The sequence below is a fragment of the Apodemus sylvaticus genome, chromosome 7 (genome assembly GCF_947179515.1).
Source record: "Apodemus sylvaticus chromosome 7, mApoSyl1.1, whole genome shotgun sequence".
Taxonomy (NCBI): Eukaryota; Metazoa; Chordata; class Mammalia; order Rodentia; family Muridae; genus Apodemus; species Apodemus sylvaticus.
The window spans coordinates 19,441,291-19,465,646 of record NC_067478.1 but is presented as its reverse complement, the minus strand read 5'-3'; the positions used below and the strand labels follow the sequence as shown (position 1 = coordinate 19,465,646).

At 41.5% G+C, this 24,356-nt stretch overlaps 1 protein-coding gene across 1 annotated transcript in view; it reads right to left on the bottom strand.

Annotated features, from left to right (window-relative positions):
- Nucleotides 1-24,356, bottom strand: part of Dnajc13 (DnaJ heat shock protein family (Hsp40) member C13) — a 106,870-nt gene that overhangs the window by 61,168 nt on the left and 21,346 nt on the right. Inside the window, exons 3-19 of the mRNA XM_052187468.1 lie at nucleotides 20,431-20,506; nucleotides 19,480-19,629; nucleotides 19,018-19,059; nucleotides 14,283-14,483; nucleotides 11,593-11,799; nucleotides 11,254-11,349; nucleotides 10,635-10,726; nucleotides 9,541-9,707; nucleotides 9,353-9,432; nucleotides 9,095-9,264; nucleotides 8,520-8,619; nucleotides 6,669-6,776; nucleotides 5,487-5,642; nucleotides 4,574-4,630; nucleotides 2,347-2,468; nucleotides 1,075-1,150; nucleotides 759-854 (exon numbers count right to left, since the gene is read on the bottom strand). Coding sequence (XP_052043428.1) covers nucleotides 759-854; nucleotides 1,075-1,150; nucleotides 2,347-2,468; nucleotides 4,574-4,630; nucleotides 5,487-5,642; nucleotides 6,669-6,776; nucleotides 8,520-8,619; nucleotides 9,095-9,264; nucleotides 9,353-9,432; nucleotides 9,541-9,707; nucleotides 10,635-10,726; nucleotides 11,254-11,349; nucleotides 11,593-11,799; nucleotides 14,283-14,483; nucleotides 19,018-19,059; nucleotides 19,480-19,629; nucleotides 20,431-20,506 — 1,996 coding nt within the window. The remainder of the gene's footprint in view (nucleotides 1-758; nucleotides 855-1,074; nucleotides 1,151-2,346; nucleotides 2,469-4,573; nucleotides 4,631-5,486; nucleotides 5,643-6,668; nucleotides 6,777-8,519; nucleotides 8,620-9,094; nucleotides 9,265-9,352; nucleotides 9,433-9,540; nucleotides 9,708-10,634; nucleotides 10,727-11,253; nucleotides 11,350-11,592; nucleotides 11,800-14,282; nucleotides 14,484-19,017; nucleotides 19,060-19,479; nucleotides 19,630-20,430; nucleotides 20,507-24,356) is intronic.

Genomic DNA, 24,356 nt, shown 5'->3' with positions numbered 1-24,356 from the left:
CTATATACAGCTGGATCACACTATTTCAAATTAGAAAATAAATAATGAGCTAATTTTCTACACAAGAAACCTTAACCTCCCCATTCAAGCTGCATGATGATCTGTTTTGAAAAGATACAAGTGGGGTGAACACAAACTCAGGAGTTAGGACTGCAGAAGATGACGTGAGAAATGTTACAGAGCATCATGCACACAGCATCACGAGAAATGCTTATGTAATTTACTCAAGGACAAGACACCTATCTCCTTCCCTCTCTCTTTTCCCCCTCTCTCTCTCCATCTGGAAACAAGAGTCCCACTCTGCAGCCCTGGCTGTTCTGGAACTCACTATGTAGACCAGGCTGGCCTTGAAGTCATAGAGCTCTGCCTCTGCCTCCCAAGTGTTGGGATTAAACCGAGTGCTGGGATTAAAGGTATGCACCATTACACCCTGCTCAGGACATTAATAAATCATTAGATACTGAAATAGGACAAGTTACAAGTAACTTTTATTCAGTATTTATCCCTTTTACCAGTAGAGATCAACTCCATATTCTTTATAAAATACCACAGACACTCAAATTTTCAAATGAAAGCCATTCTTGAATATATTATCAGTAATGGATTAGAGAAAAACATACTATCATTAATACAATTAGATTGTGGGGACAGTGTCACAGCTCTGTCCAACATCACATGAGACCTAACTGCCGGCGCTCAGGGTGGCTCTTCACTTCAGCAGCACGCAGCGCCTGGGCCCTGGTCTGGAAAGCACTCACCATAGCTATCTTCACATTGTCTCTGACGTGCATGCGGTCTGCATCCTTCTCCGGAACTGGATCTGAACTGTCCAAGTATGCCAACAAGCCTGGCGGCTAACAACAAAATACAAAATCCATTTTCAAAATAAAAGAAAACTCGTCCTTCAAAGCCCAAATTCAGAACTTGAGTGTTCTCAGATACTACAGTCTGGCCACTGGGGCAACTCTGTGTGGAAGCCCAAGAGTGTGCACCTTCTCAATTAGAATGTAAATGGTATCATTAAATTCCGTCTGATAGGCATGAAAAAGCTTTTCATTTTCTCAGCAGACTCACCAAAATTCGTTTCAATAAGTTTGTGGCAGTTGTGTTATCAGCAGTCCAGAGTCCCACTAGATGTCTACTTAGCTGTCTGAAAAAAGCAGACATTGAGAAAGGTTTCTGCTTTAGCTCAGCTAGAACAGAAAGGAATTTTAAAAAACAAATTTCATAATTATAAGAAATATGTCTACATATAAATAATTCAGATATTAGAAACTGTCAAAAATGAATATATAATGAAGAGGAACTTTAGATAATCTCCTAAATATGAATGAATTTCCTCCAATTTAAAGTGCTTCCTGATAGTCCCACTAATTTGTTTTAAAGCATTACTCTCTTTTATTACACTGGTCTATTGTCTGGGTATGTTTGTACGTGTATGTGAGTGCACATGTCAGAGGTCAGAGGACAATCTGTGCAGTAGGCTTCGCCTTTCACTGTGTGGGTCAGAGACTGGCCTCAGCGTGGTAGGCTTGCTGGCCACTGCCTGTCCCAGGTAAGCCATCTGACTGGCCTGAATTTTAAATGGCATGAACATGACATAGGTTCTTACCCACTTAAAGAAAGAAAAAAATTAAATATTTATATTTATTTGACTCAGTACAGTTAGTCTGTGTAACGGATACTGACGAGCCATGCGTGAGTGGTTTGTGCTACTACTTATAAAGTGGAAACTGATTTCAGAGTCAGGTGTGCTCTGGGCAGCTGAGAGGGTCATGTATCAGAAGTCAGAACAAAGATGGTGGAACTCAGGCAGCCTGGAGTAAACACGGCGATTTACATTTATCATTACCTAAGTGACAGCTGGAAGGAAGGAGTTCTGAACAAGCCTAGTTTAGGGTGGAACTATGTTTAAGGTTTTTATTCCCCCTTTCTCTTTCTTTCTTTATAAAGCAGAGTACCTAACTGACCAAAAGTTCCTTAAACACTCACTCTGTGAATGTTTCCCACGTGGGGCTGTATGATGCAAACAGGCACAGGAAATAAACGGCCTGGGCCTCCTCACAGGAGGAGGATTTATAATCTTCTGACAGACTTTCCTATATTCCCATCCCACGACTGTGAATCAAGACTCTGACAACAGAAAAAGGAACCTGATCCTCCCACCGTAAGACTATCACAAATCATCCATAAATGGGGACAATGGTGATTCCAGCACCAACCTTCATGGAACTGCGTGGATCAAAAGAAAATGGAACACTTATATAATCCCAATGCCCCTGCCTTATACAATGTTCAAAACTAATCTGAATAGAAAGTTAATTCACGAGGACTCCATCAACTTACCTATTCGTTAGCATGCGCTGATCTGAACTGATTGTAAACATCGCGGTGTGTAAGTGTCGAGGTAAGGCGCCTTCACTTAGGGCGAGCTCCTGCATCTTAGTAGCAATCTCTCTGTCACCTTCCTTTGGAAAAAGGGAAAGATGGTACCTAAAACATCAATCTAGAACAAACTCTTTCAACTTTTTTTAAAAAAGATTATTTTATGTATATGCGTATACAGTGTCGCTGTCTTCAGACACACCATAAGAGGGCATCAGATTTCATTACAGATGGTTGTGAGTCACCATGTGGTTGATGGAAATTGAACTGAGGACCTCTGGAAGGGGAGCCAGTGCTCTTAACCACTGAGCCACTCTTCAGCCCTCTCTTTATAACACCAACCTTTCAGCTTTACACAAGGGAAAGGGGAAGGGGAAGGGAAAAGAAAGAGAAGGAAAGGAGAAAAGAAAAGTAACTTCTAGTTACCCCAAAAGAAACACCAGGATTGCAGCTAATTTTAAAAATATTAGTTTGTCTTTAGAATAGGGTTTAGTTTCCAGTTTAATTTACCTTATGAATTATACTTTGCTGAATTTAAGACTTAAAGTAGGATGATTTCTAGAGTATTTACTAGCTAGTGACAGGGAAGGTAGCTTAGGGAGAATACCAATTCTCATCAAAGACAAATACAAGTCAGGCTTGTTTTTGCTATTAATGAGACAATCATTTTTAGGTCAATTACATGGTTAAAGGAGTGTGGTGCAGGATGACTCTTTATTCCAGTTCTTGTGCCCCCCACCCCCACCCCCCTGGAAAATACAACTTTTTCTTTAAGGTTTATGTATTGTTTGAGATACTTGCCAAGACTACGTACAAATTGTATCTTTTAGAGACATGAGCTATAATCACTGGCTATAAATTTAAGTGTGATTTGTATGTAAGGCCCCACGTCAGCGCCCCGTTTCTAAATCATGACGGGCTCTAGTACTGCAGTGGCCGAGCGCTGGGAGGACACTGCGCCATCAGGGTCCTGACTGTGGCTGGACGCCATAAGCTCTGCAGAAGCCAGAGACGAACCTCAAGCCGTGCAAAGCAGCTGCTGGCTGGAGAGGAGAATTAGACTTCAGCAGTGCACACACACTAAACACGCACAACAGAAACAACAGCAAACTTCATCCTCTAACCAGTTTGACGTCCACACTTTTCTGTCTTTAGTTTGCCTATAAAATACTTACAGGCAAACTAATTCTTTGCCTTTTATTAAGTTGTTTTATGCATATAACAACAACAACAACAACCATGTAAGTTCTTACATTTTATCAAAATTGCTAGTATGACATAAAAATACAGGCATTCAAAAGTCATTTAGATTGATATCACTATAGACATCACAGAATGCAGCTACTATTTAGTATGACTATGATTTTAAAATGTTTTTAAAGATTGAATTTTATTTTATGTGATGACTATTTTGCTTGCACATGTATCTGCATGGCACAGGAACTGATCCCTAGGAACTGAACTGCGCACTGCTGGGAGCCACCATTTCTGTGCTATGACTTGAACCACTCTCCTCTGTAAGATCAATCAGTGCTCTTAAGCACTGGGCATCTCTTCAGCCCGTGGTTTATCTTTTAAAGAACACGAGGCTAAAGTACTGCCTCTGCAAAGGCAGCACCTAGGGCAGTCACTCCAGCAGAAGGACTTCTGTTGTTGCTCACAATGAAATCCTTTTCCCATTAACTCTTCCATAGCAGATCCCTGCGCAGTCTCAGTACCTCGAGCTCAATGCTCCGCCCCCAACATCAAGGAAAGCGAGGATTAAAAGCTGACTTTATGTCACAACAAATAAACAATGTGTGAGCGCAGTATCTGGAGATGACAGTGTACATTCATTCTCAGTGTGACCTCTGCCCTCAAATTCTGAATAAAAATCTAAAAGTAATTTTTTTAAATATTTATTTATTTTATATGAGTACACTATAGCTGTCTTCAGACACCCAGAAGAGGACATCAGATCCCATTACAGATGGTTGTGAGCCACCGTGAGGTTGCTGGGAATAGAACTTGGGACCTCTGGAAGAGCAGTCATCTTAACCGCTGAGCCATCTCTTCAGCACCCTAAACCTAACCTTACCCGGAGAGTAAGAAGTTTCCCCTCAAAGACTGAAGAGCAATTCTGCCGACTTCAATGAAAAGAATCAATCAACATTTCAGGAACTTTAAGATTTCAAAATGCTTCTCTCACCTCTATTATTGCCTTCATAACCAATCCAGCTCCCTTCACAATCGCCATGGAAGGATGCTTTAAAAATGAAGGGGAAAGATGAGTGAGTAAAAGAGGACTTTACTCTGACACACTTAGCTGTTCCGCCTAAGGAGCAGACACAGTTTGTGCAAGGTGACAAGCCACAAAGTTAGGGAAAGCAACTAATGAGGAAAAACAAATTAGGAAGAGACCAATCTCAAACGCAGATTGGATTCTAGCTTTAAGCATGTCAGGTTGATGACAGCTTAGGAAACAGGCAACACTAACATGAATAACAAAATATACTATAACTAACAGCAGTAAAATCACAAATATTTATATAAAGTATGTATACAAATATATGAATACGATAAATACTATAGTATCGTATAAAATAACAATGTTTTCCAGTGTTTATGAACAATCTGGCAAAAACTCACCTTGATTATGTGTACATTTGTAAGAAAGGGAACTTTAAGCCTACCAAGGCAAGAAGTGAGCTTTTCATTCCATCTAAGCTGGCAAAGTGCACACAGTAAAGTGCACACAGTAAAGTACACACAGTAAAGTGCACACAGTAAAGTACACACAGTAAAGTGCACACAGCAAAGTGCATACAGCAATGGCCAATAGCATGCGAGCTCTACATAAACCCCAAGAAGTCTGTAGGTTAAAACTCTGACATGGTGATGCTCAAGGTTACGCTGTCACAATGGAAGCAAACACATATGTACACACACGTGCACACACAACTAAATACACTCTGATCCACCTGTGGGAGGAGCTCAGTAGCAGTGCTTGCCTGGAACACAGGCAAGGCCTTGGACTACTGACCCTGAAGGGTAGGGAAGCAACAATTCGTAATGGAGTCTTTCAGACAGAGCAGCCATTAGACAAGGGCATGTAAGCTCACCTGGAAGAGTTTGAAAAGGGTTCTTCCATCGGAGGCCACCATCTCTAAGAGCATATCAAACTGCTGCCCATCGGTCGTCTCACTATACGGAGCACAGAGGGCAAAGGTAAGGAAGTCCAAGAGTGAACTAATTACTAGGGCACCAGTCCCATGATCCTGAAAGAAAGCAGCACACTGCTTAGAAATCGACGCAGGGAGCTTCAGCCCCAACACAGCAAAGACATGCTCCTTTTCTTCATTCTCCGTGTCAGACACAAACAGTGACTTGAATTTTTCAACAGAGATTCAAATGTTCATGGTACTCGAGTACTTACTTATTTGTTAATATAGTAAAGCCACTGTTTATCATTTTCTAAAGAACATAATTAAAATTCAAGATTAATTAATTAACATAATTAAAACCTCAAGAGAATAATTCGAATTTCTCAAATGTGCACTCTAAAGTTAATGTGTAACTGAATGGAGGGAGGAAGGGAGGAAGAGAGTTGGGGAGGGAGGGAGAGAAGGGAAGAGAGAGGGGGAGGGGAGGGTGTCAATAAATCAATCACAGGGCTCAGGGCTGGCTCAGCAGTGAACAATATTTGCTATGCTCCCAGGCACCCTGGGTTTGATCCCCAGCACCCACATGATGAAGGGTAAGTTCAAAGCTGCATTATTACAGTCCTAGGGGATCTGAGACCTAATCTGGCCTCCAGAGCACTGCAGCCATGTGGCTCAGACATACAGGCAGGCAAAACACCCACACACATTTGATAAAAATGGGGAAAAAAAAGAAAAGCAATCTAACAGTATCTGTAAAACTGTGGCAATTTGATTGTTCACAAAATGTCTATCCTCTAAGAAGTCCAGTGCCTGAGGGACTGGTAGTCAGTTACGGCGAGACCTATTCTAAGATCAGCTTATTTCACAACATTTATTTTTTTAAAGGAAAAAATCTGAAATAGCCTTATAAAAGTCCAAAGGCATTCCTGGTACCCTTTTTCATTTGCTAGTTAGCTAATATTAATAGCAAACTCCAATTACTATATTAGCTAATAAAGTTCAAGAGTATTTTGTTACCAGTGACAAAGATGAACTGTAACCATTTGAGGTATGGCACTGTGACAAAAACAAGGTTACACCACACTTCTAGGAAATCTCTGTATGACATCTCACATGAAGAAAACATTAATTACAACTTACCACATGGGAATTAAATTTCTCCAATAAGTTTTCCAGAAACTTCTTTGAAGATAGAAGCGAAGCTTTGTTTAGCTGCTCTTGCCTTAAGTCATAGTCATCATGCATGGGCTGTTGATTAAAGAGTGAAATTCATAAGCAGTGTCCTTTGTCAGCATCAAAGAAAAGGCATTTATAGAGACTCTCACTCCACATGGAAGTGGTTAAAAACCATAGCCTTTAAATCCACAGCAGAAGGAAAAAGTGTGATGGGCAGCAGACACAGCTGACAGTCCCTCATGTGTCATCAGAGTTGATAATTCACCAGTAAGTAACTGAACATGATATTTCCATACAGTTATTGCACAAGCATTGTTCTTTCTCAAGTCACAGGCCTTCTCAGCAAAAGGAAAACAATTCCCCATCCCAAGATCTTTAAAAGTTAACTTGAAATGGTGAAACTTAGAACTTAAAAGCAAGTGCTAAAATTGGCAAAGTGGCAAATAAGCTTTTCCCCTTGAGGTGACTGTCCTTTGACTGCTGATGCCTGCATGGTGGTCAGAGCAGAGCTCAGATCCTAACCGGACTGGAGGCAGGCTTAAGCAAGGGAAGCAGCTGACTATCTGAGCCTCAAAGTCCTCCTGTAAGACGGGCCTGCTGGGACAACCCATAGCCAGGCCTGTAGACAGCCACGGCATACACTCCGTCTCACAAATTTCGTCTCACAAATTTATGTTCTAGTTTAATTCTTTAACAGAGTTATTTGGAATAGTTGAGATAAACTTTGTTTGGGGGAATAAATACAAGGTGTTACATATATGATTATGTTATATTGGTCCTCTTATCACTAAGACTGCCTCCAAAGCTTTAGATACAGAACAATCCCAGATAGTACACAAAACCCTGAGATAAATGAGGAACTCGGGAGTGCTGAGTAGTCACTCCCTCCACTGTGTCACTGAGTTACATCTGTGCCACCCAGCTTTCCTGTGCTGCTTCCTCAGCCACTGTCATTACCCCAGCTCGCCATCTCTCCTTGCATGACAAATGGGTGTACCACTCAGACTTTTCTCTCTCCTCCATGATCCACCAGTGGGTTTTCTAAAAGTCAGATCTAGGCCGGGTGGTGGTGGCGCGCGCCTGTAATCCTAGCACTCTGGGAGGCAGAGGCAGGCAGATTTCTGAGTTCGAGGCCAGCCTGGTCTACAGAGTGAATTCCAGGACAGCCAGGGCTATACAGAGAAACCCTGTCTCAAAAAAACCAAAATCCAAAAAACCAAAAACCAAACAAACAAAAAAACCAAAAAAAAAAAAAAAAAAAAAAAAAAAAAAGTCAAATCTAGTCACATGACTGTTTCCTTGTTGAAAAATCTTTTAGTTGATGTTATAAAAAGGACAAACCCAAGTCTTTGTTCTGACGGAGAAGACTTTTACATGACCATTTCTGTATGTGCCTTCAAGTCCCAACTACCCACCCTTGCCATCCCACACACACCTACAATCACTTCCTATTGTGTATGCTTATAATGCATGTTTTTGGACATGCCATCTTCCATGGTAGGCAAAGCCTATCCAGAGCTGACAGATTCCCTACTCAATTTTGGAATGCAGACACACAGAGACTCCTCCTCCTCACCACCACCAAAGACTAAGTAGTGAGCCTCAGGGGTGCCACGGGCTCCGTCTCACACTGTACATGTGAGACTACCTCACTAGCCTGCCAGCAACTTGGATGGAAGGAACTGCACACAACATACCGGTTAGTAACAGGATGTGCTAACTGAAGACACAAATGGCCATGAGAACACTTTGGGAAATGCACAACTATGAATCACAGGAAGGGAAGCCTGCTGTCAACCTAAGCAGAGTACTCACACACATGAGGGCACAGAGCATATCCACAGCGGCGTGGACGACTCCGTTGTTGCTTCTCTTGAGAGCTTTCACCACCTTCATTCCTAGGCGCTCCCGAAACCTTCACAACAAACACCAAGTGCAGTCACAATGTCACATTTGTTATTAAAATTACAGGTCATCTTAAGTTTCCACAGTGACATGGTATCAGTTACATGTTCTAAATCCCACCTCTGGAACACACTTTCCTAACCCTATCTGCTTTACCAGGAAACCTTTTTAGTGTTAATGAAGGACTTGTGTTAATCCATTAACACAAGTCAGCCATACTACCAATGACTATGGGGCCAGTGTTCCACATCAGCCCCATCTACCTTCCTTTCTCATTGCTCAAGGATAAAAATTACTAAACCATCATATATAAGAGATTTAGCCCACATAAAAGAAATAAATTATTCAGTATTTTCTATTTTAAGTTGTTCAAAATCTTTACAGAGTTAGATTCTAAAAGCAACATGTACAGTTTTTTGGTAGTCATGGAGATTAAATCCAGAGCCGTGGATGAGGCAGCAAGCCCTCGACCAGGGCTAACTTACTTTGGAAGCTGAGTGAAGGCCAGGAAACCGGCTTTGGAGGCTACTAGCCTCCTCACAGCTTGGAACTGGCTCTCAAGTTCTGCGTTTGAAGCAACCACATCCCCTTCTTGAGACAGCAGTGCTGTTATGGCATTATTGATTAGCTTTTCCTTGTTTTCTGAGAAGAGACCCTGGGGTAAACAAAGAGTAAATATTTGACGTCTGTTTCCAGAGCACCAGCTAATGATAACAAACAGAGGACAAGACAACTTATCTTACATCCTGTGTGACTGCATGCAGAACTCCACTGTAGGAAATGTTAGCGTTGAACCTGAACACGGCATCTGCAAAGTTGCCATCTGCAGAGATGAGAAGGTTCAAGGGGAGATTACAGCTTGGTATTCCCAGGTTTAAACTACTGTCCTGTTAGTGTGTGGACATACAATTACATTACAGCAAGTACTTACTAGGAGGTGCAGCTAGGAATCTGAGGTGAAGGCTCTCAACTTCCTCATCTATAGGCATGCTGAGTAATCCCCATCGCTGGCCTTTGTGGGTCGGTGTCATCTTAACACAAACATCTCTGTTACCAGAGGCTCTTACTCCATCCAGCAAACTTGCTAACAAGGAATCTCTAAGCAAAGTCAAAAGCAAAAAGCTTTAGATTTGATACTTAAAGAGACTTTGGGTCTAGAATGTAGCAGAGGCCTTTCTGCTGGTCATGTGCTAGGGGATCTACTGAGGTTCGGTGGTTCAGTGGGGTTAAGTCCTGGGGTTCAGCATCAGTGGCAGCATTCCAGGCTCAGAGCAGCCCTTCACCCTACTACTGCTTTATGATTTGGTATGAGGTAGATACACCATGGCTTCTGTGCTTCTTGGTTTAGCGTGTCTACAGGTTGTCTATCATTAATAGCTTTCCTTGGGCCTAACATACAAGTCACAAAACACACTCCATTAAAATCTTGCACAATTTTGTATAAATTAAAATAATTGGACAATCATCATAATCCAGTTTATACATATTCTGACCACCACAAAAAGTGCCTCTGTATCTATCTGGAGAGACCCAATCGCTGATGTAACACATTACTTTTGATTTTGTTTTAAAACGTCCAAAGAGCAGAACCATTCAGCATGTAGTATCACGTCTTGTTCATTATCTGCTTTCACGGTTCACCCATGTTGGTGTATGTGTTAGTGTCCAGGGTCTGCACCGCTGCAGAATCATACACAGTGGTAACACGACATTATGGGTGCCCACTCGAATTCATGATATATACAATCTTCCTAGCTTTCGACAATTCTGAAATGTTATGATTATAAGTGTTGGTCACCTTGCCAATACCCAGAATCACTGATGAGACAAGCCTCATCTGGATTACATCTGTTTCTGGATATGCACAGTTTAAAATATGCAGCAATGTCTTCTCCCAAACTAAATAATTTCAAAGTTTCAGATTATTTGTTTTTATCCTTCATTGATCAATTTACTTGCCCTGCACATATTATGATCTCAAAATTATAAAATAAAAAACACGCACACTCACACACACACAAGTACCTTTCTGTTGAGGAGTATTTCCGAACTTGCCCTTTTATAAACTCAATGGTAAAAAGTTGTGGGTTTTCTGAGTCACAAACCAATGCAAATACCTAAGAAAAACAAAATTCAAATAAAAAGTTTACCCAAACCCCTAAATGTTTAGATCTATAGTATTTCATTGTAAAAATCAGGTATCATTTTTTTCTTGTAAAGTCATTATTCACAAAATGTAATCTGCTTATAATATCAGAATTTAAGAATTGTTTAAAAGTTTCATTCAAATTTCATATGCAACTATGGAAATAAATGTTCCATTCTTTGTATATTAGGAAGGTAATGTTTATAGTCTCCATTGTCTTAAAACTAATAAATAAAAGGTTGATAATTAAACACAGATCATGTTCGTTTCTCATTCACTTTTGTTGTTGTAGCGGATTTTTGAGACAGGGCCTCATGTAGACCAGGCTAGCCTTGGACTGGATATGTAGCTGAAGCTGGCCCCTTCAAGTGCTAAGCTCATGAGTGTAAGCTACCATGCCAGTCTGCTTCTTGTTCCTTAGAAACCAGTAAATATTAAAACAGAAACTCAAGTTTATCGATAGGGAGCTGGTTACTTAAGCCAAGCAGGCTTACTCACTTCTCCCAAGGGCTTCAGTGTTGCAATGTTGTAGGTTGCAGGATCCCGTTCTACTAAGCATGTTTCTGTGACTGCCAGAACTCTTTTCACAGGTTCCTTCAAACAGTAAAATGGAAATATGTTTAAAAGTTATTAAAGAGCCGGGTAGTGGTGGTACACGCCTTTAATTCCAGCACTTGGGAGGCAGAGGCAGGTGGATTTCTGAGTACCAGGACAGCAAGGGCTATATAGAGAAACCCTATCTTGAAAAATGAAAACAAAACAAAACAAAAAAAGGTTATTAAAGAAAACTGTCAAAAACAACAGAACAATTTTTTATATTCAACACACATCTCTTACCGAATGTCTAGGAGATATTTTTTGGACCACAAACTCTGCCAAAGATGTGATAGATTCATCAGTGCTGTATTTTCCAAAACGAAGATTTAAATATTGCTCAAATTCCAGTGGTTCCTTCCTGATCCGCAGGGAGATACCTATGTAGTTGCCAGCATGTTCTATTGCACTTTTAATGATCTCTTCTCTTTGCTCTGATGCAAATAAATGCTGCACAGATTTTTAAATTTCTATGTCAGGAATCAAACAACTAAAACAGGACCGTATTTACTTAACACAAATGAAAGAGATTAATATAACAATTTTAAGAATAAAGGCAACAAAATATACTGGGTAAGTAAATAGTATATTGTGGTTAAAAGGCAAATACTAAACTTAAAAATACATAGTTTGCAATATGAAGCTATAAGCCAACTCAGCCAACAGGCATTATCCTGTAACTTTGCTCAGAGTCTGGTTATCAACCACCACTTGTACCAAACAGCATGCCACCTTCCAAGGAGGAACCCCAAGCCTATGAAGATAGGTGGGCATTGTGGGGTAGCATTTCATTTCAATCAAGGCAGCTCTGCACTGAACTATTTTAGACAGTGGTTTTTTTTTTGCAAAATTACGTTAAAGAATATTTGAATGTTTATAATCATTGTGCACTGATGCTACAAACCAACAGTGAATGTTATGCTACACAGCTAAGAGAAAAGATTTGCACTAGGTGCCTGGAGACCAGAACTACATTAGATACATTGCAAGGGATAGGGTGGAAATGACCCACTAAGATTTTTGTTTTGGCCAGAAAAGAAAGTTATAGCTCTTTTTGTTGAGAAATCCTGCTTAGGTCATGTTTATAAACATGACTTTATTCCTACCACAAACACAAAGGAATTAAAGATTGGCTAACTAAATCTGTTACAGTATTACATTTGTTGTGAATGATTCATTTCGGTTAGTAGCTTTTACAAAACTATACAAAACAATTCAATGCTATCCCTCAGTATATGAGATGGTCTGGGCCCAGGACCTCTGTATCTACAGATGCTAAAGTCTCTGAAGCAGTACAGTGCTTACTTGCAGTCTATGTTTTCTCTGTACAGTTTAAACCATCTCTGAATCCTTACAATACTGAGTACACATGTTACACTACATTAGTGTGCTATTCTGTTTAGGGAATGGCCACTGAAAAGTTCTGTCAACATTTAGTCAGGTGCAAACTTTTCCTTACTATTCTGATCCCTAGATGGCTGATGCGAGGATGGAGAAACCATGGAGACTGAGCCAACTGTACTTAGGAGATAAGTTACATGAACTCTTCTTCCTATCATTAAACAATAAAATGTGCTGGCAATAAAAAAGAATGTCCTAACAGGTATTGCTCCACCATAAAGTCTGGCTGAGTAACTGTGACAGGCTGTCACATGACTGAATTAGGCATACTTCCCACCAAGAGGTCAATCACAGCAAAGGTCTGCAGTCCAGGGAGGAGGCGGCATTTGGACAGGAGACCTTAAGTTACTTTAAAATGGGGGGAAACAAGTTTTTTTTTCCCTTTGGGCATTCATGTTTTGTATGTCTCCACTCAAGAAAATATCCATCCTGTGTTTTCCAAATGAGGGAAACCAGGATGGACTCCATCAACACAGAAAGCCTAAGGCGGAAAGGGCTGAGAGCAGACTGCATGTTATAAATGAGGCTGTCTGCATGCCCATCACCGTGTTCGCTCTCCTTTGGCTACCATCTACCATCTTACGCATTGAAGTGATCTGTACTGCTCTGCTCTGCTACCTGGGGTATTGTATCCACAGAACACTAAATTTTAGGAACATGTTTCCTGGACACTAAGATGGCTGCAGGAACTAAGACTGACAAGAAAAATGTGTGGGTAGGCTATTCCGATCACAGACACGAGTGCTCCCATGTGAGGCTGCCAGCTTAAACTTTATTAAGGAAAGGAAGACTCTACAAGATGATCCTATCCACAGTACTGTGTAATAAACAGGGTTTCAGCATTTCACGCAGTGTCTGGTATCTCCCCTTTTCCTATTAACTCAAAATAACAAAACAATACCATGCTGCCTGCTCCAGACTTGAAGGCCTGCACACTCACATTTCATAGTATAAACAGGTCAACAGAGGACAGTCCCTAGAACTAAGATTTCTAAATTACATTTTTCAAAGAAAGCTTAGAAACTTTCAGGTATGACATGATCCTGGTAAAAACTACAGCGCCATTTATGGAATGCTACTCAGTGTGAAGCATCTTATATAAATTACCTCACCAAGTCATCAGACAAGTACACATGCACACAGGTAGACTACATAGTGTGCATATTATTCTCTTCATTTTGGAGAAAAGGGGACTAACCTTAGGTATCTGTGACATCACAGCCTGCCTGCCTGACAGCACACTTCCTCCCAGAAGATACCCATACGGTCAAGTGTGAAAGCTACTTTCTTCAAACAAGTTCAGGTGGAAGCAGAAGACAACCTCACGTGCTGCTCCTCAAGCACAGTCCACTTAAGCCCCTGCCTGTCTTTCTGTCTGTCCAGAGCTGGGACAAATGTACCCCACACCCAACTACGATTTTTAACTGTTCTCTGCAGATCTATCTCAGGTCCTCAGGTACTTCGCTGGTGAGCTATCTTCCCAGACTCCAGTTATATCCCTTTGAAAATGTTGTTTTACAAAAACTACTTACCAATCTACTAAATCCTCCATACAGTATACAAAATCCTCCCTGATAATCAGAGAGATCTACGAAGCCTTCAATATTCCTATAATCATAGGAACACAGCACTCTGTTGGTTACAGGATTTATTTGGTCAAAGCCTCCAGGAGTTACTTCCAAAATCACAGGTTTCCTTGTATCACTCCAGTGATGCTTATAACAGTTATATCTCTAGAGAGAAGCACAATGTTACCTTCAGGTTCAAATTTAAGCATGCCATAAAATAGTTACTGCTGAAAGGACCAACAATATAAACAATCAAAGTTTTAACAGCTTCTACACAAACTGTCAGGTTGTGAAACTTACCTAGGGAGACTGGGAAGAGTGTAGGGCTGTTGGTTTCATTAAGAATGTTTGTACTAACTGAGGACACTATGTTCTTCCTTAATTAGCACAGACCTAGGTTTACAATGTGTTGTGAAAGAATTTTAAAATACCCCCTAAGTGGAAAGAGGAAACAAGAGGAAATCTAGCTGGCAAAAGCATGTGCCTGTGGTCCAGACACTTCAGAGGATGAGGCAGGAGGATTGCTTGGGCCCAGGAGTTCCAGGGCAAAAGAAGCAACAGCGCCAGACCCTGTTTCAAAAGTCAAACAGAGCAGAAAAATACAAAACAGACAAAAAAAAAAAAATAAACCAACCAATAAACAATACACAGCATAAAGCCCTACCCCCAAAACAAGGCCCTAAAATCACACATGACACATGGCCATGCCCCAGAGGGAACATTAAATAGACAAAGACATGCATTCTGAGTTAATTTTCTAAGGAAAAGGATTTTAACTGTTGATTAAGTTCAATTTCTGGGGAAGTCATAGTATTACATTTAAAGACTTAACAAAATCCCCATGGGGAAGATACAGAGAGAAAGTGTGGAACAGACACTAAGGAAAGGCCATCCTGAGACTGCTCCACCTGGGGATCCATCCCATATACAGTCACCAAACCCAGACACTATTGTGGATGCCAACAAGTGCTTACTGACAGGAGCCTGATATAGCTGTCTCCTGAGAGGCTCTGACAGTGCCTGACAAATACAGAGGCGGATGCTCTTGGCCAACTATTGGACTGAGCACAGGGTTCCCAATGGAGGAGCTAGAGAAAGGACCCAAGGAGCTGAAGGACCTTGCAGCCCCACAGGAGGAACAACAATATGAACCAACCAGTAACCCCAGAGTCCCAGGGATTAAACCACCAACCACAGAGTACACATGGAGGGACCCGTGGCTCCAGCTGCATATGTAGCAGAGGATGGCCTTGTTGGACATCAAAGGAAGGAGAGGCCCTTGGTCCTAAGAAGGCTCGATGCCCCAGTGTAGGGGAATGCTAAGGACAGGGAAGCTGGAGTGGGTGGGATGGTGAGGGGGGTGGGATGGGGGGTTTTCAGAGGGGAAACCAGGAAAGGGGATAACATTTTAAATGTAAATAAAGAAAATACCTAATTTTAAAAAAAAGAAGTGAAATAAAAAAAATGTAATGACTTTATGTTGTTGGCCCAGTACATTAACATACAATTTATCTATACTCCCCCAAAATTTATGAAGCCAAAATTTTACCAGTGGTATGATTTCTTTCTTTCTTTCTTTCTTTCTTTCTTTCTTTCTTTCTTTCTTTCTTTCTTTCTTTCTTTCTTTCTTTCTTTCTTTTTTTTTTTTTGTTTTGGATCTGGTTTTTTTGGAGATAGGGTTTCTCTATAGCCCTGGCTGTCCTGGAACTCACTCTGTAGATCTGCCTGCCTCTGCCTCCCAGAGTGCTGGGATCACAGGTGTGCGCCACCACTGCCCGGCTAGTGGTATGATTTCTTAATCATAACTGAGAGGTTATCTTTGAGTTCTGATCACACTAGCGAGCACAGTGCCCTGGGATGAATGATGAGATCCCTTTGCAAATCAGACTAGACGGGCACCGCGTGAGCAGCGTGACCCACCAAGGTCCTTTTACTCTTCAGTTTTTCTTTCTATGTTTCTATTATTTAATCAGCATGTAATGTGCTTAGACATGTTTCAACAGCATTCTTGTGGTTCTCCTTCCCCCACCTCTAGTCTCATCTTTCAAAAAAGATTTAATGAAACTAAGGAAAATTATGTGGCACAGAAGGAAACGAATGTAAATGAATGAAGTGGGAGACAGAGAAAGAGAAAACAACATGCAAGCTATAAAATGAATTTCCTCCTCTACATTCTGACGCCAGTGTCCTACCCTGTGTGAAGAATGCACTACACCATTCTTAAAGTAAAAATAAGCTGGTTGGTTGCTCACAAACACTATTTTTTGACACCAAGAGAAACTGTATCACAGGTGTTCAGCAAGAAGCAGGGCTCTGCCGTCAGGAACACTCCCAACACCTAACAACTCAACAACGACATTCACGGGCCCAGCTCACACCCGTGGCCTCAGCACACTGTTCTATAGCTCCATACAAAGAACTCTGTAGAAAAGATAAAAGTGTCTATATCACTCAAGAAGACAGTCAGGGCCCTGGTGACGGTTGACAGAAGGCAGATCAACACCATACCTCTCCAGCAGGAAGGGTACCAAATGTGGTGGTTGTCTTTTCTTGTATGTCTGTATTCATATGCTTGGTGGCTTCATGTGCCTGTGTATATGCACGTGAAGGCAAGAGATCAACTGGCTGTCTTTTTCTGTGTACCTAATTGTGACAGGGTCTCTCAGGGATCCTGGATCTTACTGACTGACTACCTTGGCTGGCCAGAAATCTCCAAGAAGCCCCTGTCTTTACCTCCTAGTGCTGGGGTTATAAGCTTGGCTTTTTGGGTATTGGTGGGAGAGAAGGGCTCTGAATTCAGGTCTTGGGCTTGCACAGCAAGTACTTTCACCCACCGAGCCAGCTTCCCAGCACAATGGTGCTTTTCAATTAGGCTTGTCAAAACACCAAACTCACTCTACAGGATTGTCTCCATTCCTCTCAGCTGATAGCGTCTGCTGATGGAATGTATTATTATCTCTAAGAACTATTGCTGAGAGTTTGAAAGACCATAATCTGGAGTATATCCAAGGTGCCAGCAGGACTCAGACCAAATTCAACTTATGTAATGGAGCTGCTTAGCTCAGCATTTGAAGGGGAGGCCCTGCCATGTTCTGGAGCGGTGCAGGTGTAGAATCCCCTGGTAATACTGTTTCTACCTCAACCAATACAAAAGGGAGCTAAAAGATAAAACTGCTGAGTTTCGAAAGTAGCTGTCATCCAAACAGAGACACAGAAAATTCACCTGGGATAATTCCAATAGGCACACCAGGCTGTGTCACGGAAACCCAACAGAAGCTCCTCAGTTCTGATAAATGCACAGCTTGTCAGCTGACACGAAATCCTTTGACATGGCTCCTGGGCAGCCAGCCAAGGGCTACCATTAAAATGAGCAAAGCTTGGGGGGCTTAAACTCAACAGAAAAATGCTCCTGGGGAGACAAGCGTTTAATAAGGAGAGCCTGCCCAATTATGTCTATGCTTATGAGCATAACAGAGTCCACTTCCTAAAACGTTAGCAAGAGACAATGGTTTCCAGAAGTGCTAGAATATAAGGCTTTCTTTTCTCCATTAGAAAAGGAGAAACAGCCATGCTGTGGTGCAGGTCTGTGATCCCCATTACCTGGAAGGCTGAGGAGGGAAATCATCTGCCTGGGCTACTAAGTAAGGTCAAGGCCATCTGTGAACTTAATTAGACCCTGTCTCTGTTTTAAACTTTAAAACCTGAGGGCTGCAGCTGGAGCTTGGCCTTAGATTTAATCTCCAATGCCAGGGAAAAAAAGTGCAGATAAAGGTAAAACCCATGCACAGTTAAGAAATGTGATGTATTGCCGGGCGGTGGTGGCACATGCCTTTAATCCCAGCACTTGGGAGGCAGAGACAGGTGGATTTCTGAGTTCGAGGCCAGCCTGGTCTACAGAGTGAGTTCCAGTACAGGGATACACAGAGAAACCCTGTCCTTTGGGGGAGGTGGGGAGGAGGAAAAATGTGATGTATCATGAGAAAATCCTAAAGTCCTCCCATCCCCACTCCCTGGAAATCTCTGGTTTAATGGAGAGGCCTGGCTGGAACAGTCAGGACTCCACTAAGCAATATGGTTTTTCTCAAAGCTGCTAGCACCACTCTGGGCTTTCATACAAACCAGACCCAAGACAGGAGCATGCAGAAAGACAGCACCAAACCTCCTAAACCTCAAGCCTTCAACAAAGCAAACTGCTTCAAGGCCACCCACACTACCACTGTGTACCCAGGACTCTAAGCAGCACCTGACTGACTGCACTGCTTATAGATTTATTTATTTTACATGTGTGAGTCTGTGTATCATGTGCGTGTCTAGTGCCAGTGCCGGTCAGAAGTGGGTTATCTGATCCTTGGAACCTGGACTAGAGCTCTGGATCGTAGTAAGCTCTGCAGGAGCTAGGAACCAAACCCCGTCCTCTGCAGGAAAAACGGGTGTCTCTACTGCTCAGCCGGCTCTCTAGCCCCTACACCACTTTGAATGCTCTGGGTTCTTAGAGAATTTTTTCTTATTTGACAAAAATAAGTCTGAAATTTGTTTCTCTATATTTGGTGGTTCCTGCTAAACCACATTCATGTTTTTCTTCTGCTGAGAGGCATTAAGGTTGCATTTGCTTTTGTTTGCTGTAATTATGGAATGATTTCTACAATGAAGGCAACAGTTACTCACATCAGAATGAACACCAATAAATGTCAAATCTTACCCTTCCTGTGATTTTTCCCTCTGCAAAGTCAGTTCTAAATCTCTGAAAGAAAACACAGCACAGTGTGTGAGGACAGCTTGGTAAGGAAGGCTCCTGAGCCAACCGTTCCCACCCCAGCCAGGTGATCACAACTCCGTGATCATGATAATAAACAGTTAGGAAACTTACAGTTTAATGACAGTTAGTAAAGATTGTGAAGCTTCACTGATGAGTAAAACAGATTAAAGAGACAGTGCTTCCTCATGTATACACATCTAAAAAGACTAATACACTTAAATATAGAGGATTTCCTGGTTGGTCTTTTTTTTTAATGGGAAAGAAAAGGTTTCAGTGTCGAGTTAAAGGTTAATTAATATAAAGCAGAGGAGTGGACACAGGGCTAGAACTCCGTCTCCAGACTTAAGGTAGGCAGCTCACTTCCAGGAGCGAGACAGACCAGGTTTGTGACAAGGGTCTTCTCACCAAAGCTTCCGTAAGCAGCTCTGTTCTGTGCTCTGTGGAGAACTTCAACGTTTCTGACTTTTTCCCGCTGCCTTTACGAAATGTGAGGTTGAACTCTGTTCCTTGTCCTTTCCCAACAGGGCTGATGCTGCAAATGTCTCCATAAGGCCACTGGCAAAAAGAAGGAAGCTTTTAACTTCAGCCCTGAGGTGACAGGTGCACTGTTTATTTTCACCTCTTTCATTCCATATTCTCCGCTTAAAGGAACACCATTTTATAAACGCTGCAGTCTGAGGAGTGAGGAGCAGCACGGATAGCAACTCTATAATTCAAGTTCTCTTAAAGGCTTTTAATTATCAGAGCCGGTAACAAAAAAACTAAACTATGTTAATATAAAGCAACTTAAGTAAGTGAAAAGAATTAGGGAATAACATTTCATGATTGTACTCATTAAGAAAGACAATCTACAAAACATGTCTAATTTAGAATTAAACTGGACTATATTTAAGCATGTTCACTTATTCATGTTCAATTAGTCTTGCCTTTACAAACAAGTACTTCTAGTTCTTTGGAAAGTCTGTGAACAATAATACTAATAACTAATATGCTAATAACAGTAACAACTTTAGAAAGGGACTTTCTAGAGGAGATGGCTAGAAATAGTATCATGCGAAAGTCATTCCCTTGAATGCCTAGGAAGGATGTGCACATGCGTGCGCTCTCTCTCTCTCTCTCTCTCTCTCTCTCTCTCTCTCTCACACACACACACACACACACACACACACACACACACACACACGCACATACGACTCGTTTCTTTACTTCTGGTCCTGAGCACAAAGCATCACGTATACACAGTCATCTTCAGACTGACACTTCTCTTCTGAACTGCTGGCTTTAGCAGATAAAGTGGGCTGCAATGTTGACTTTCAAAGGTTCACATAAACCCTCAACAACTTCTATTAAAATTACCTGATTTGTTACTTCTAAGGTATTGGGATTATATGTAGTAACTGCATGGGTTCCAACTGAAAAGACTCGCTTATACCTACAAGGAAAGACATGCTTACATTTAGTTTTAAGCAACAATTTTTTATGAAAATACATATGATATTTAAACAAAATGAATAGAAGCATGTTGGCTGATCAACGGTTCAATGGTGATTAAATAGTTTATTTTTATATTTTCAAATTTAATGTCCTAAAATGTTATAAAAATTAAAATCCACCAGTCACTTATTTTAGTGGGAACTATTAATATTCCTACATAAAAATATGACCTTGGGGCTGGAAAGATGGCTCAGTGGTTAAGAGCACTGGCTGCTCTTTCAGAGCCCCTGGGTTCAGTTCCTAGCACCCACGTGGCAGCTCTCAGCTGTCTGTGTAACTCCAGTTCCAGGGCATCTGATACCCTCACACAGTCATACATGTAGGCAAAATACTAATGCACATGAAATAAAAACAAAGAAAAGTTATGTTTATTTATTTTTAAGAAAGAAGGAAGGGCCGGGCGGTGGTGGCGCACGCCTATAATCCTAGCACTCTGGGGGGCAGAGGCCGGTGGATTTCTGAGTTCGAGGCCAACCTGTTTTACAGAGTGAGTTCCAGGACAGCCAGAGCTAAACAGAGAAACCCTGTCTCAAAAAAACCAAATCCAAAAAGAAAGAAAGAAAGGAAGGAAAGAAGGAAGGAAGGAAGGAAGGAAGGAAGGAAGGAAGGAAGGCAGGAAGGACAGACAAATGACCTCTGGACAAACATGGTAATGTTAGCACAAATTAAGTTGGTAAGGCACTAGCCAGGATGCTAGAAGAACTCTAAATAGGACATTTCTCTTTTAACAAAACACTGCAAATGGCTAATTCTTTTGAAGTATTCTTTCATCAAAACCACAATGGGAAGGAGGGAAGGACGGCTGGCAACTGCTCAGCACAGCTCACAAGGGAACGTTAATTCCAACGTAAGCAACGGGCAGTCTGCGCTGCAACGTTAGACATGGAGGAAGCAGCCTTCACTTCTCGCTGCCCTTCCGGAAAGCAGCACACCCAAACGAGAAAGACTACTACAATTATCAGGAACACTGACGAAGAGGGGCTCACGCTGACAAAAGCAAAAATTTAACTAGAAAAAGAACATTTAGAAATAAAGACAGCTCTTTAGATATAAAACAAAAATGAGCAACACAGTAGTCAGAATAAGAAAATGTAAGAAAAAAACTAGGATCAAAAAAATTCACCGCCATAGACACAGAATAAAGAAAAAATATCTCCTACATGCCTATGCAGATAAATTTCAAAATTAAGAAGAATCACTGCACAGAAGAGCATCGGAAAGCTGTGGAGACTGACACCGTCCAAAACCCCAGACTCAGCAGTGGAGAAGCAGCAACGCCCAAGCTTTAAGTGGAGAAGGGTAATGGAAGCATCTGAACTCTGATACTTAACCCAGCAACTCGACAGGGAAGACCGAGACACTGGCCTGCTTTTAAAGCAAAAATGAGTAACAACCAAGTAGTTTCAGAGAAGCAAAGTTCAATTAGGAGAGCAAAAAAATAAAACCACCCAAACTCTTCATGACTAATAACTATTGAAAATACTCATATTCAGTAATACTTGTATTATAAAAATGGGCACTAAAATAAATCAAATAGTTTCCAGACCTCTAAGTTTTCCTGCTTTTAACTGTTTTATTTTTTTATTTATTTTTATTTTTATTTATTTTTTTTGGTATAGAGTAGAGTTTATTTAGGACAGAGGATGGGGAATTAATGGGGTAGTGGAGGCAGAGAATGGCAGAAAGAGAGGAGAGAGGGGAGAGAGAAGGAGAGAGAGAGAAAGAAAGAGAGGGAGAGGGAGGGAGGGAGAGAGAGAGCGAGAGAGCCAGAGCTTTTAACTGTTTTATACTTAAAAAAAAAAAAAGAAAAGAAAGTGTACGAGGGCTGGAGAGCTGGCTCAGCAGTTAAGAGCACTGTCTGCTCTTCCAGAGGTCCTGAGTTCAATTCCCAGCAACCACATGGTGGCTCCCAACCATCTGTAATGGGTTCTGATGTCCTCTTCTGGTGTGTCTGAAGACAGACTACTCATATACATAAAACAAGTGCCTTTTTAAAAAAGAGATGTTCAGTCCAATAACCAAAAGCTACTATTAGACTCAAGAGGAACCATCATGCTTCCAGCAGAGACAGAGTAACCAAGTGCGCTGAAATAGCCTACAATATTTAGGGGTCTATGCCACTGCTCTTGGCTACCTTCCAGCCTGACAGTGAAGCCCTACTGCTGGAGACACTATGAACTGGAGCCAACAGAACATGGAAGTATCAAGCTGGTACCGGCCTGGAAGCTTTATGACTGGCTAGTTTCCACAGTGTTTAGAGGTGCTGCATACACTACAGGAGAGGAACAGCAGGCATCAGTCTTACCCAGATGTGACTGTGTGAGCCACAGTGAGGGGTGGCCTGGCAAGAAACGCCCACTTACAAGGCTGGTCCAACTGTTACAGGAGTAACCCAACTACCTAAGTGGACTGAAGACCCACTCCATGGCATGAAACCAAGAACCTGAGACTAGGCAAGCCATGGGCTTTAAAGGAGCCTACTACTATTATTCTATTAAATAGGCGAAAGAGTAAACCTGCCTTAACGCCAGAGTCTTACACCTATAGATGAGTGCCATCTCCCAATCCTCCCAAGAGAAGCTTCTATTTGAAGAAGATGGTGACTAACACAGGACCTACAACGGGTTATGGTGCTAAAAGCAGGAAACTGGAAAGCTCAGTCCCAAATGACACATGTATATCAAAGCCCCTTCTTTCAAGGTTCTGGGAGCATTGTGGGATAGGGAGTGGGAAGAATGAAGAGCCAAAGATGGTGAGTGGCTAAAAGGAAATGGTGTCTTCCAGACTCAACAGGTCAGCTTCATATAGTAAACTAACAGCAACTGTGACATATACAAACCTGTGTAAGCTCAAGCCATGCCAAATCCAATATGGAAAGCAGAAATGGGCATCAAGTGGACCCACCTCATTCAAAGAAACCACTGCTAATTTAACTAATAGCTGCTGAGAAAAGAAGTCCGCTTTCTTTAAGAGCATAGGCCCTGGTAATCAACCATAACTTCACTGAAGGGCACACAACCAGGAATATATGATTAACACAGTTGAACTTTACGGGCATTAAAAACAAACAACATCGTATTTTTGTTTCTTTATTGTCCATTTTTTTTCTAACCAGCATACCATATAATAATAATGCCAAAGTTATTTCCATATGGGCAAAAAGAAAATGATAGGATGTGAATTTTTTATCATGGATAAAATTCATTCCGTATTTTCCCTCAAAATGTTTAAGTCTAAAGTAGAACAAGAAACTAAAGAATAAAACTATTTTCTTCAAACAGAACACATTTCTCCCTAAGGTCAAATCAGGTGACTGGTGAAGTAGGCAAGGACTTATGTCCATAGCTAGTCATAAAACATCAAAGAATTCATTAATTACTGGGAACTAAAAGAAACACGTGGCTTCTAAAACTGATATTTGACTGAAATATAAAATGAAATCAATAGAAATAATTCAAAACAGCTATTTTCTAGAATAACATCTGAGTGTGAAAACCCAGATTCTCTGCCATCCGGAAGTAGGCTAAGAGGGCCAGGGAGGGGCTGTCGCTAAGCTCTGCGTGGTTAAGCACTTGCCCCGAGAGCAGTAAGTGCTGGGTCAAATGGCAACCTGCCTGTCCACCCAGCCCCAGGAGACAAGGGATATGCAGCCCAAGCTGGCGAGGGAGACTAGTCCTAACAGCCGGATCTGGGTTTCACTGAGAGACCAGACCCTGCCCCACTAACTACGATGAAAGAGAATTGGAGGCTAATTTCTGATGTCAACCTTGGACCTCCACATGAATGCA